Source organism: Spermophilus citellus (genome assembly GCF_964194105.1).
Source record: "Spermophilus citellus genome assembly, chromosome: 11".
In the NCBI taxonomy this organism is placed as follows: domain Eukaryota; kingdom Metazoa; phylum Chordata; class Mammalia; order Rodentia; family Sciuridae; genus Spermophilus; species Spermophilus citellus.
The window spans coordinates 91,738,288-91,753,052 of record NC_138192.1 but is presented as its reverse complement, the minus strand read 5'-3'; the positions used below and the strand labels follow the sequence as shown (position 1 = coordinate 91,753,052).

Genomic DNA, 14,765 nt, shown 5'->3' with positions numbered 1-14,765 from the left:
TGGAGGAAAAAAAATGACTGTATGAAAAGTTAGTCCATTTTATGCATTTGGCCAAATCTCTTATTCAAACACTTGGGATTTTGAATTAGAACTCTGATTCGTAGGTTTAGCTTGATCTCATTTTCAGAAAACAATGCAAAACTATTCTCTCTCTTCCTAAAACAAAGGTATAAGTTAGTTCAAAAAATTAAACAAGTTTCTTAAACATGTTTTGGATAGAAAAGCATAATTTATATAATTTATTTATAATATAATATCAACCTAAAAGGAGTATGTTTTATTATGTAAAAGGAAGAACATATACAAAAAAGTCCTTACAAAAATTTCTATGAACAGAAGTTTCACGACTTCCAGTTCATTCCAATCGTTATGCTAACAGTAAAGAATGACAAATATCTCAAAATTATTTTTCTATCAACCACAAATTTCAAGAAGTTATGCTTATTGATATGATTTTAAAAAAAAAACAAATTAGCCAATTTGTGTCAGTAACTGAAACATTCATCATAGGTTACAGAAGAAGCAATTTAATTTTTAAATATTAATAGTTCACTCTGCAAATGTAAAAAGAAGTGCTTTACTCCATTGGACTGTTAAAGTCTGAAACTGGAAGTTATTTTAAAATTGATGAATTGGGAAAACTGCTTATTTTTGTCATGTATATAAATAAAGGATACAGAATTAGCAGGCTGGAGGTATAGTTCCATGGCAGAGCACTTGCTAACATGCACAAGTCCCTGGGTTTGACATCCACCATAGCAAAAAAGAAAACAAAACGGAATTAGGTGCATTTCATATTTCTAGTTTTGCTGGGAGACTAACTTCATTTCCCTTTTTATAATTTAAATTATTAACATGTAAAATCATCTAAAAAAGTAAATTTAACAACTGAAATTCAAGTTGAGAGTCATTTAACAATATGACAAAACTATATACCAGTTATATATTATCAATCTATTGAACCTTGGATGGTTTACAAACATAAGACTTTAAAATTACCTAATTATCTACATCAAATAATTTGATAGACAAAATAACCAAATCACTAATTTTTATTATGTAACTGTAATTCTATCTAGAAAATTTCAAAATAAACCAGAGCCTTTAAAATATTGAAAGTTCTAGGAAAACCTGGGCAACTTAGGAAGACCCTGTCTCAAAATAAAAAAAATAAAAAGACTAGAGATGAAGATCAGTAGCAGACCCAGTACTGTACTAAACAAATAGAAATAAGCAATTTTTATACATGAAACCTTATTTCTTTCTGAATGACGAAGAATAGTAAGTTTAGAAAGTGAACATTTTCCCTCAAAAGGTTAAAACTTTTAAGTTTTAAACTTATAAGTCCCTTTCTAACCATGCTGGTAAGAAGGCAAGATCTCAGTTCTGAGAGGCATGAAATTGAAACTGTATTCTTAGCTTAGCCATGTAGATACTATGGGTCTCTGAATAGGTCACAATTTTCATGTTACGTTTATTTCACTGCACACAGCTTCTCTGAAATAAACTACCTAGCACAGCACCCTGCACATATAGGAGACAATCAAATGTTAGTTAGATGATTATTAGAGAATATTTTGAAGTTATGGTACAAAGATTTGGCATTTGGCCTCACCACACCCCAGTTTCCTCATCAGTAATATAAAGACACTGAGCCAGAGAACACCTAAACTGTAGGTAGGCTTACCCATGAAGATTTGGGGACACAGATTAGTGAACAGACGTTTACTGAGGAGTACTCTGAGTGATCACTTGTGGGAACAGAGCAGAGCTATCCTGAACTGGAACCAAAATAGTTACTGGATGCAGGTTGCTCTGCATGACTTGGATAAGATAACTCTCTTCAGTGAAGTAAGGGCAAACTCCAAAGGGAAATTCAGTTGTGAACACTCACTCAGTATTCTTCATAGTACCCAGTACTAAAGTTGGGGATCTGGGCAGTGCACCATGGTCTATTAGTCCTACCAGGGTCTCTTCCAATTATATCTTTCCTTTATTTTTCAGGTACAATCAAACTTAAATCATCATCAAAAAACTGTGACAAAATAATACATGCCTCAAGATTCCATTTATATCAAGTTCAAAAACAGGCAGAACTAATCTGTGTTTACAGAGGCCAGAATAGTGGATTCTTCTGAGATACTGACAGGGAGGGGACCTGAGAGAACTTTCTAGGGTGCTGATAACAACCTTTATCTTAATCTTGAGTATATATGCAAAAATTTACTGCACACACACACACACCTGTGTAGTTTCCTCAAAGATTTCAAAGAAAAAGAATTCTGTGAAATGCCATTAATATTTTTAAATATAAACAAATGTTTTGCACTGCAATGTGGAAACTGCAAACTTTCTTTAAAAAGTTTAGTTTTCTATTATTGTGATACTTTGACAATTCTTTTATGATTCTAATGAGCAAAATTACTCTAAAAGTTATTATTCAATAACACTTTAATACCTCAAAAATAAGACAAAATTGATAAACACAGATGTCAAGTTGGCTTAAGTAATCACATACAAAAACAAGATAAAATGACTCATGGGCAAAACTTGCAAATCTGCTGTGTAAAATCAGAACTACAGTGAAAATCTGGATAAATTACACAGCTCATGTAAAACATATTTATAAAGACTAAGTGTAGTGCTGCCATCTAGCAGGCAAAATTGGTTATGACCGATTTTGTCTCTGAAAGCGTAAATGTATCTTTTAGAATAAAACATAGATGTGCCAAATTATCTTTTCTAACAATATTCTACCAAAATAACACTTAAAAGATATCTGCCAGTTTTTACAACAGCTAAACTACATATAAATAATATTTATGTTCTAAAATAGTCACAAGAAACTCAAACAACAGTATCAGTACTGGGAGGTTCAAAGAACCTCCATTTTAAAAACTAACTTTATGTACAAGACCCAGGGCTACAGGTTCTCATATAAGTTCTCTGATGAGAAAGATGGGCAATATGCAGATGTACCCTCCTCTTTTTTTTCTCTCCAAAATCTATTTGAAGGTTCAAAGAATTCTAAATAAAGCAAGTGTTAAGTAAGATAAAGAAGCACATGGTGTACTAGATTTTGGGTAGAGGTTTTATGAGCACACTTAAGGATTTCTTATTTTATGGAAAACTGAACATCTGGCTGCCAACAAGGGACAGAACTTTGTCTACTATGCTACAACAGCCAAATCTCCCACTTAAACTGTACCATCTCTGACATTTTTCTGGTCTACTTAAGACAATACCTTATAGAGCCCCAAAGTCAAAGAGAAAGTGTATACCTAGCTAGGACCCTATTCACAAAAAATGGAGAAAAACTAAACAATGCAGCACTTCAAAGGCAGAAGGCCAAAGAAAGGACCACATGAATCCGGAGAATACATCACTGCTGAGAAGATCAGGCTACTAAACACATGTCCAAACACCAGAACAAAAGACAGCAACAATATGTCATGTCCATGCCACTTTTCCTAAATAATAGTTATCAAACGCTATCATTTTACTACACATGGCCATTCTCATCTAAATAAGATATTCCATCTTAAACACAACTAGGCAAACCTCAAAAATTACACAAACAGACCCTCATAATCGCCCTATCATCTTTACTGGCGTAAAGATACTGTCACAAAATAAAACAGAGACCACCAGCCACAGAGTAACAGTATAGCATAAAGAAACTAGTAAAGCCAGGTAACCAAACACAAATAAGACACATAGAAATGCAGAGATCAAGGTTATAGAAAAGTTTTGCCACAAACTAGTTATAAAATCTGGGGCAGAGGAAGTATAATACAATTGGTATGATACAACTGAATGTGTCAGGCACTGAACTAAGGGGTTTGTAAACATTACAAAAACCTAACCAGCAGTCAGAAGAGTAAAGTTCTAGTATCCAATCTGCCCCTAGATATCTATACTTTAGAATAAGTTAATTCACACCTCTAGATTCAACCTCATTATCTGTAGTGACCAAAGTGGAACTTCCAGTGTGGGTTTCATAGAGCAACAAACAAACAAAAACAACAAAAACACAGTAATATGAACTAGGAATGTATCTCTACTGGTAGAATAATTGCCTAACATGTGTAAGGCCCTGGGTTCAATGCCCAGTACTGAAAAAACAAATAACAGTAATATGCTGCTTCTTTTTTTTTTTTTTTTTAGTATTTATTTTTTAGCTGTAGGTGAACACAATACCTTTATTTTATTTTTATGTAGTGCTAACGATTGAACCCAGTGCCTCACGCATGCTAGGTGAGCACTCTACCACTGAGCCACAACCCCAGCCCAGTAATATACTTCTTCTTTTTTTTTTTTTTTTTTTTTAGAGAGAGAGAGAGAGACAATTTTAATATTTATTTTTTAGTTTTCGGCGGACACAACATCTTTGTTTTTATGTGGTGCTGAGGATCGAACCTGGGCCGTGCGCATGCCAGGCGAGTGCGCTACCGCTTGAGCCACATCCCCAGCCCAATATACTTCTTAATAAAAATGGGAGTTCATAACCCACTTGAATCTAATGTATGAAATATGATATGTCAAGAGCTTTATAATGTTTTGAACAACCAATAAAAATAAATAAATAAATAAATAAATAAAGAGTTTCATGATGAAGGAGATGTAGGGAAAAGTACCATAAACTACTACGTTTAAAGATTCACATTGTGGGTTGGGGTTGTGGCTCAGCGGTAGAGCACTCACCTAGCACATGCAAAGCCTTGGGTTCAATCCTCAACACCACATAAAAATAAATAAATAAAATAAAGATATTGTGTCCAACTACAACTAAAAAATAAATATTAAAAAAAAGATTCACAATATGCTTTACTATGATAATGACTAAAATATCCTATAGATAAGTATCTTTAATTTTTAAAATACATTTTTTCCAAGCCAAAGGGCTACTAAACATTTTCCTCTAGTAAGTATTAACATTGCAAAATACACAATGCTGTTCCTCAAAGAATATGGATAGAATTACCATGACACTGCAAACCCACTTCTAGGTGTATACCCAAAAGATGTGAAGGCAGAAACTTGAACAAATGTTTGTACACCCATGTTAAGAGCAACATTATCCATAAAAGTCAAAAGGTGAAAGTAACCTAAGTATCCACCTACAGATGAATGGATATAAATGTGATATACACACAAAATTTTGATACATGTCACAATGTTCACAAACCTTGAAGACATTATTCTTGCAGACATTATTATATTATATTAGGCGAGACAAAAAAAGGACAAATACAGTATGATTCCATATATATAAGGTATCTGAATATTTAATTCATAGACAGAAAGCAAGATAGTGGTTATTAGAGGATGGGAAAAAGGAAAAGGGAATCATTCTTTAATAGGTACTGAGAATCAGTTTAGGATGATGAAAAATTCTGAAGATGGTAGTGTTGATGGGTATATAACAATGTGAATGTATTTGATGCTACTTAGCTGCATACTTAAAAATGCTTAAAATGATAATACTTTATGTTAAATATACCTTAATATAAAATGTAAGAAGTTTTACATCTTTTCCAAGTACTGGATTAGATGTCTCTTAATTCTAATATTCTGTTATTATGTAATACTAAAATTGTCTATAGTATAAATGACCTTACCTCAGCAACACAACAAATTGACCCCAAGGCTTCCCCACGAAAACCATAGGTTGTCAAATTTTCAAGATCTTCATGACTATTTATTTTTGAGGTGTAGTACTTCACTGCCATTACAGGTGCATCAACAGCCTTGATACCCTCACCATTGTCTCGAACCTCAATTTTATCAAATCCATAATTCTCCTACAAAGTTAAAAACACTTTTAATATATAAAAACATTAAACTGTGATCATATTTAGAAACAAACACAAATCAAATAATTTGGTCTTTTTGTTTTTTGGTACTGAGGCCAGAACTCAAGGGCTCTTTACCACTGAGCTACATCCCCAATCCTTTTTTTAAGTTTTGAGACAGAGTCTTGCCAAATTGCTGCACAGTCTACCAAGTTGCCCAGGTTGGTCTGGAACAGGTCTGAGTAGTGGCACCCAGCTCATTCATTCACACTATGGAAAGAAGAATTTAAAGTCTTCAGTTCTACTAATTATGGTACATGAATAAATCCCTTGTTTTCTCTAGACTGAAATTGACTATAAAATAAAAGGACAGTCTGATCTTTAACAGTTCTTTGACTTGTTTCACTATCATGGGTATTTCTAATAAATTATGTTTAATAATCTATATTTATAAAAAACAAAAAACTCAGGTGATAAATAGACAAATGAACTAAAGAGACATGTCTGAAAAGAAGAAATATAAATAGCCAACAAATATATGATAAAATATTCAACATCTTTAGCAATGAGGGAAATGCAAATCAAAACTATGCTGAGATTTTATCTTAGTTAGATTTTATTCCAGTTAGAATGGCAATCATTAAAAACACAAATTACCACAAATGTGGACTAGAATGTGGAGGAAAAGGTATATTCATGCATAGTTGGTGGGACTGCAAATTAGTACAAACACTCTGGAAAGCAGTATAAAGAGTCCTTACAAGACTAGAAATGAAAACACCTAGAGAGAAATAAGATATTTTTTTTAAAAAGGGATCTCATAAAAATAGAAAAGAGAAGAGTAGATTAAAAGAAAGGGATCAAGGCAGAGAGAGGAAGGATGGGAAAGGGAAGGAACTGTGGAATTCTACTAAATTATGGTATATACATATTAATATACACAATGAATTCCATTTTTATGTACAACTATAATGTATCAATTGAAAAAAAAAGTTAATAGAAGAAAGACCAGTAGAGGAAAGAGATCAGGGGAAAGGGTAAGGGAAGGAAAGGGAAAGTACTGGTGATTGAAATGTAGCAAATTATGTTATATGAATTTGTAAATGTCAAAATGAATACCACAATTACTAACTATAATGAACAATTATTTTTCTTCCAGAGACAATTAAGAATAAAATACATGTTTTAGAGACAAAAAAAAAAAAAAGAACAAGATATTTGTTTACCTGCCTAAAATTGATTCTTAAGCAAAATCTGTCATATATAAAGATATAATCCTATTTGGTTATTATCAATTGTACTCTAATCAGACTAAACTGATTATATGAAATGCTTAAGAAAAATAAATTGTCTTTTTTGGGTTTAACTTGATATACATTTTTTCATGTTTATAAAGCTTATAGGGTATTATTTAAAAACCCAGTACAGGTTTGATATAGAAGAGCAGTTCTATAGCAGCATCAGTATCAACTAGAAACTTGCTAGAAAGCTTATATAGTAGCATTAGCTTCAACTAGAAATTTGTTAGAAATGCAAATTCTCAAGCCCCTCCAAGAATCACAAGTCTCAGAAGTGGAGCCCATTATCTAACAAATCTTCTAATTTAATCTGATTCACCCAAACACTTTGAGAACCACTAGTATAGAGGAAAGATATTGAATGAATCAGAAAGACTGAATTCCAATTTTAGCTCCATTACTATTTTTCAGAACATTTACTCTCTGGGCTGGGATTGTGGCTCAGTGGTAGAGCACTTGCCTAGCACTGGGTTTGATCCTCAGCACCACATTCAAAAATAAAGGTATTGTGTCCATCTATAACTAAAAAACTAAAAAACAGAACATTTACTATCTGTAAAATGGGTATAGTAATAGTTTACCAATCTATTACTATTTATTTACCAATAAACAGTATTTATATTCAGGTTTTATAGATATATCATAGAATCTTATCTGATAAGATTAGATCCCTTTCCTACAATAAATCCTTTTCTACAATGAATTTGTGAATATGTCAAAATGAACACCACAATTACATAACTATAATAAACAATTATTTTTCTTCCAGAGACAATTAAAAACAGGATACATGTTTTAGAGCCAAAAAAAAAAAAGAACAAGATATTTATTTACCTGCCTAAGATTGATTGTTAAGCAAAATCTGTAATATATAAACTCATATAAAAAGATAAAATCCCTTTCCTATAATGTTGATATTATAATCAACATTATTTATAATGCCAAAATACTAGAAATAACACAAATATCCGATAATTAAGAGATTTTTTAAAAAGTATTCAAACATTCAAAGAAATTTATTTACTTTCCTAAAAAGTGCTAGGAACTGGCTAGTTATAAAGGACACAAAAATGAATAAAATATAGCGTACTACTATGAACTTGCAATTTAGAGTAGGGGAAATGGACATGTAAACTAATTGCAAAAAATCATACCGAATGTTCTAAGGCATATTAATTTAATGATTTTAATATGCAGCACTTAAAATGCCAAAATTAAAGTAATAATGGGAATGGTTTTGAAACAAAATTAGGTGGGAAAATAAAATGCAAAGAGGAATATATGAAAGAAGTAAACAAGAATAACCAAAGAGAAATATTAGAAAATACTAACATTAAAATGATGTTTTAGGTGACTGAGTCCTGAAATACATGTTTTATTATAATTTCCTTCAGTGTTATATTATTGACTTGAATAAAAATTTAATTTTAGGAACTTGCTCTTAGGACAAATATCTTATGTGTAATTTGTGGCACAAAGAAAGAAGTAAAGATCTACAAGGCTCCTTTCTTAGTATCTTTCAAGAAAACTCACCAGTTTCACATCTATGCTTGTAGCACCAGCATCCAAGGAGTTTTCAACGAGTTCTTTTACAACACTGACCACTGAAGTGATTATCTGAGAACTTGAAAGGAGACGAACTGTTGCTGCAGGCAACTGTTTCATTCTAATGCTTAGCAGAACAGCTAGAAGATAAAAATGCAAGTTATAAAAATAAGAATTGTTAAACAATCCTAATAGAAGTAATAAAAATAATAATGATATAACAATAATAGTAATAACAGCTCATACTCATTTAGCCTTACTGTATGCCAGGTTCTATTTAAGGCATATGCAGTATTAAATGATTTATTTCATACCAATACATTTTCTTTATTGGGAGGGTACCAGAGATTGAACCCAGAGGCACTTAACCACTGAGCCATATCATCCCCAGTACTTTTTATATTTTGAGACCGGGTCTTGCTAAATTGCTTAGGATCTCACTAAATTGTTGAAGCTGGCTTTGAATTCTTGATCCTCCTGCCTCAGCCTCTCAAACCTCTAGGATTATAGGTGTGCATCACCATGCCCAGCTTATACCAATACACTCTGAAATAGGTGTTATTTAATCATCTTCATTTTATACTACTACTGAAGCACAGAGAAGAAAACTTGTACAAGGTCATTTAATTAAGAGGCATAGCTGAGACTTAAATACAGGCAAGTCATTCAAAACTTCCTCTATTGATAGGTAATCTTATTACCTCTTATAAATAAATGACCAAACTGGGTGCAGTGGCACATACCTGTAATCCCAGTGTCTCAGGAGGCTGAAGTAGGAGGATCGAAAATTCAAAGCCAGCCTTAGCAATAGCGATGCACTAAGCAACTCAGTGCAACACTGTCTCTAAATAAAATATAAAATAGGACTGGGGATATGGCTCAGTGCTTAAGTGCCCCAGAGTTCAATCCCTAGTACCCCCCCCCCAAAATGACCAAAGCAGTTTCAAAAACCTAAGCAGAAATCATTTTATTTTTTATGTGGAGGGACTTGAGCCATTTTCAATACTAATAGAAAATGGGATTGTATTCTCAGTGGTGAGGAAAAAGATGGATTTTATAGTTCTCCTTAAATTGTCACTTCTGTAGCACTTTTAGCATGTAACATATTTAGCTTTTCTAAGGTATTCTCTTCCATTACTTTATTTCATTTGTTGGCCTTGGTATTAATTGCATCTAAGTGCCCTGAAAGCAGAAGATGATAGTTTGCAACATTTCCAACTGTGAAGTTAAAGCTCTTGTTCATAATCATCCACAAATGAGTCCTAAATATCAGAAGACAAGATATTTGTTTTACATTGTTTCTTATAGAAATAAATATTAATGGATCATGAAAATGCAGTATTAACTGAAATCCCTTTGCCTTTTTTTTTTCCTATTATTTTTCAGGCTGCTTGACTATTCTGAAAGGAAATAAGAAATGCTATTTAATCTTTGATTAAAATAATCCTACATCTGCTTTCTATATATTTACCCCTATGGATACCTATGTACATGATCAGATACAGACAGATATACATTGAAACATAGATAGTCATAGATATAGACATATAGAATAGGGAAAAATTGACCCCTTATCCTAAATAAAAGACAAGACAGGCTTATTATACTTTTATTATAAGTTCATAATTTCTTACTGGTATGGGGAATAAAAAGGTCCCTGTGCTCTTTCCCTCACTGCTGCTTTCTATTCTAACTCACAAATACCTGCTCGAAGAGCTGTTTAAAATCTTCATGTAATTTTTGCAACGCATGGATTAAAAAAAAAAAAAAATCCACATTATGAGCAAACTATTTTTCTTATTTTTCCCAGCATTTTGTGTTGCTGTAATTGCTATCTACATTTCTCTTTTTCTCTGCTATTACCACTATTCCCATATAAATATAAATTTGGCAATGCTATTCCCAAATAAATATTAGAGAATCACTGGGTCTTTTTGTTGTTGTTGCTGTTTTTTTGTTTGCTTGTTTGTTTGTTTTGTTTTGTGTTTTAGGTTGACAGAGGTTAAAAAGAAAATTGGAATCATGGAGACAAATGTGTTAGATTTCTTAAATGTAAATATTTGGTAAATCACAATAGGTAATAAATGAAGAAAGAGAACAGCAATTGTGCTATAATGAGTATGATCTACCTGGCTAGAAATGAGTAAGTGGTCCTGTCACTTTGCAATGTGAGAATTACAGTCAATCACATAGCTTAACAGCAGTTTAATTTAAACATGATTTCTCACCCATATATGTTAAAGAGTTAATGCCTTTTTAACCAGTGAGCTTTTTTGGAGTTAGGCTGTCTAGGATTACCATTAATCTGAACTAGTCAGATCCCATATATATCAGATAACTACCCTCCACATTACTCTGCCTAAAACATCATTCTAATCATTTGGCAGCACAAAGCTGATAAGAGATAAAGCTCAAATCTTGTGTTGGAATTCAAAATCCATTATATGCTGATACTACATGCAGATCCATGTTTTAGCTATAAAACCCTTTGCTCAAACAAACAAAACACCTCAAAAATCTTTAATGGAAATTCCATATTTAAAACATGCAGGGAGGGAGCTTTGCTCCTGCCTTACTGCCTAATTTCAGAAAAAAAAAATATGGGAAAATAAATACTAGCTTGACAACATCCAACTTCTCCAAAGAGTTAAGATTTTATTTAGATCAAAAAAACAAAGGAGGTGAAGGAACCCTACTATTTTCTTAATTTAGCATGACTAGATACATGCTCATATGATGATTTGATTCTAAGGAATCTAGTTCCAAACAAAATAGCAATGAAAAAAAAAATCCATTTAAAATTCCTTCTCAGGCAATGTAAGATAAATAAGCCACATAAAGGAAGAATGTAAAATAAGTATCAGTAACTCAACAAAAAATGGAGTATAGGCATTATAACAGCAAGATTTTAAGAGAAGTATTTCTGGGAAAAAAGGTAACATACTGGGTTTTGAGGATGTTAAATAGTCAAAATTCATAAGTATATTTTACAAACATAAGGCAATACTAATTGGCACAGCAGAAAAACTAACAGACCGAAGACAAAAAGCAAAAAAACAAATAGGTCTTGGGGTTCATCTTCTTACACATCAACAGAAGCAAATCACTTAAATTCCTCTGTAAAAATAATTCATTTGTAAAAAGAGAGATAACGCCTCATGACTTATTGTAAGGATCAAATTAGAAAGCATATATAAAATGGTAAGGGCTTAAAATGTACAGTATTATGACAAGAGATCATTATGTAAAGAAATGCTGGAATTTTTTAATACTAACAATTACTCTCTAATTAATCTATATATTTGATTTAGTTTTGGAGAACACAGTTTTAAGAGAAGCAGCTATGAATAGCTACTTCTCAATGATCTTTTGTGGCTCTCCAGGGTTGGAAGCTTAGTTAGTCATCTGGTGGACAAACACTGGACAATTAGGCAGCTCCATTATCATAACATTCACACAAATTAGTGCTATCCAAAACAAAAGGCACTTTCTCTCCTCTTCCAAAGCTTTAAAATGGCCCCAAGTCTAAGAGTATAGAGCTACACTGTGTAATGTGGTGGCTAATCATTTAGAATTGGGTTAAAAAATCTTCTACCTTAGTTTGAAAATCCCAAAGACCTAAGAAAGTAATTTTATCAGCATTTTTCCTGCACCAATATAAACATTAAAATGGTGTCCCCCTTCCCATCAAGTCACCATTTCCTTCCCTAGATATGCTTGACTTTATTTACTTTTTCTTTTTTTGTGGTGCTGGGGATCAAACCGAGGGTCTTGTGCATACCATACAAGTGATCCACTAGTGAGCTTACACCTCATACTTAATTTTAAACTGGCTCCATGTTATTCCCTGATCCACCCAAACGTCTAACAATTTTTTTTTTTTTTTCTGGACTCCAGGGCTGATTCACCTACTTTTTAAATACCATCATTTAGATGATCTGGAGGCAACCTAAACTTATTATGCCCCCAAACAATCTCATAATCTTTCTCTAATGAACTTTCTTTCTACATTTTGTTTGTAATAATAAGAGCTAACATAAAAACTTCATATACATTATTTCATTTAATCCTCACAATATACCCTCGTATATTATTATTCTTCCATTACAAATGAGACTTAAAGACTTGATATATTGCTCAAGATCACACCACTATTATATGCCAGAGTGTCCAAGGCAGATGGACACTCTGGCATGTTTGACTTCAAAGGACAGTTCCACTGTAGACCTTCCATCCAGACACACAAAACAAAATTTAGAAATTAAAGACATCATAGCAGGGGCTGGGGATGTGGCTCAAGCGGTAGCGCCCTCGCCTGGCATGCGTGCGGCCTGGGTTCGATCCTCAGCACCACATACAAACAAGGATGTTGTGTCCGCCAATAACTAAAAAATAAATATTAAAATTCTCTCTCTGCCCCCCCCGAAAAAAAAAGACATCATAGCAATTCTCACCCTCTACCACCTGGCATCCAGTCCTATCTATCCTACTTTCTAAATATTTCTCAAAATAATCTTCTGCATACTGACTGTTCACCAGCTCAACATTTCTCCTCTGACCTACTATAGTTGTCACCTAATTAATACTGTGACTCAAATATCAACCTTCCATTATTTATTTTTTCATTTAAATTTCATCACATTGCTACCTTAAAATTTTTATAAGATTTCCAACCACTAACTAGATTAAATCCAAACTCCTTAATAACTGGATCTTTATCTACCTTTCTTATCTCATCCCACCATTCCCAAGGCCAGTCCTCCTACACAATTTGTCTCTCTAAACACGGTAAACTCACTCCCTTAGCTCACAGGGTTCCTTCTTCCTAAGAGGATAATCAGCCTTGCAGATTTGGGTTAAGTATCCTCAAGAAAGCCTTTCTTTCCTGTTCCAACTCCTACTCCCTTCAATCACCAGTAAATTAGACATTCCTTCCTCTGTAATACCTTTTCTTTATTTTTAACCCAAACTCATCCCAAATTATTCTATTTGTTTGTCCCTTCCTCCAGGTTCAGAGTGCTTTAAGGATGTAGTTTTTATAATCACTTGTCCCTAGAATGTAGCATTCTACCATGTGTATCAAATGACCTCTTTTTAAAAGTAGAAGGGTTGGTGTCAGGCTTCCAAGTCACAGCATAGAATAGAATAGAATGTCTGAGAATGTCAGGATAGTCAGTCTTTCATTTGTGTTGAGAGGAAAACTGAATACTCATAAAGAGCTGAGGACCAGGAAAGTCAGTTAAGGACTACAGAAAGAGAAGTAGAGATCAGAGAATTCACAGATTTTAAGGAGAACACAAATTATTTAAAGAACAAAATAAATCTAACCCAATTGTTTTCACAGAACCAACAGAAATACAAAATATTTACATATAGATAACCAACGTTCTCCAAAATCAACTCTGAAATGTTTTTCAGCAACGAAAATCACAAGCTTTACATACTGCGAAGGTAAAGGAAATTTGATTTCAAAGACGATTCCAAAAACTAATCAAGTTTCTTCTCACTCCTCAAATAAGATCAGTTTTTGATATCCACATTTCCTCAGGATGTAACACTGGTGCCCGTTCTCAATAGAGATAAACGCCGAAAGACATCGGCAAAAATAAGGATTAAATGAAGACTTTACCTGTACCCCTTGCAGGTCACCAAATTACGTTATAATATGTCACACTCGCTTGCAAGACTAGTTACGGCTGTGGTGGATTACATTTTCTGCTAGGAAACAACTTATAAAACCTGTACCCAAGGTTTGGGAAATGCACTGCAACAAAATTCAAAGGCACTGAGGCACCCAGCTCCGCACGTGTGCGCGCTCCGCACCTCCGCTACACCCACTTCCCGCCCCTGGAGGAGGCGCCCACCGCGGCCTGCAGCGCTCACGCTCCGACTAAGACAAGTCGAGGAGAGGGAACCGTCGAGCCTACCAGCATATCAGAACTAATGCCCATTAGGCACAAGACACTGTCTCCCAGCTCGCGCAAGGTAGGGCAATTACCATCCACCCGCGGCAAGCAGCCAGCGTCCCTCGCGGAACCCAGGCCCAGCCACTTGAGTTGCCCCGCGAGCCCTCAGCGCACGCGCGCTGTGGGAAGGGCACCGCGCGCCTCTTAGTCCCGCCTTGCCC

General features: G+C 33.9%; 1 protein-coding gene across 6 annotated transcripts in view; it reads right to left on the bottom strand.

Annotated features, from left to right (window-relative positions):
* PMS1 (PMS1 homolog 1, mismatch repair system component) overlaps window positions 1-14,750 on the bottom strand; it is an 80,680-nt gene extending 65,930 nt beyond the window's left edge. For 4 of the 6 annotated variants that reach the window (XM_081261944.1, XM_081261942.1, XM_081261945.1 and 1 more), the window contains exons 1-3: window positions 14,637-14,750; window positions 8,627-8,778; window positions 5,622-5,804 (exon numbers count right to left, since the gene is read on the bottom strand). In XM_081261944.1, the coding sequence (XP_081118070.1) occupies window positions 5,622-5,804; window positions 8,627-8,758 (315 nt within the window). In that variant the 5' untranslated portion in view covers window positions 8,759-8,778; window positions 14,637-14,750. Of the gene's footprint in view, window positions 1-5,621; window positions 5,805-8,626; window positions 8,779-9,381; window positions 9,483-14,636 lie in introns of those variants that run through there. The other 2 variants (XM_081261943.1, XM_081261947.1) reach the window with 2 other exon arrangements.
* Between the last annotated feature and the right edge of the window lie 15 nt (window positions 14,751-14,765).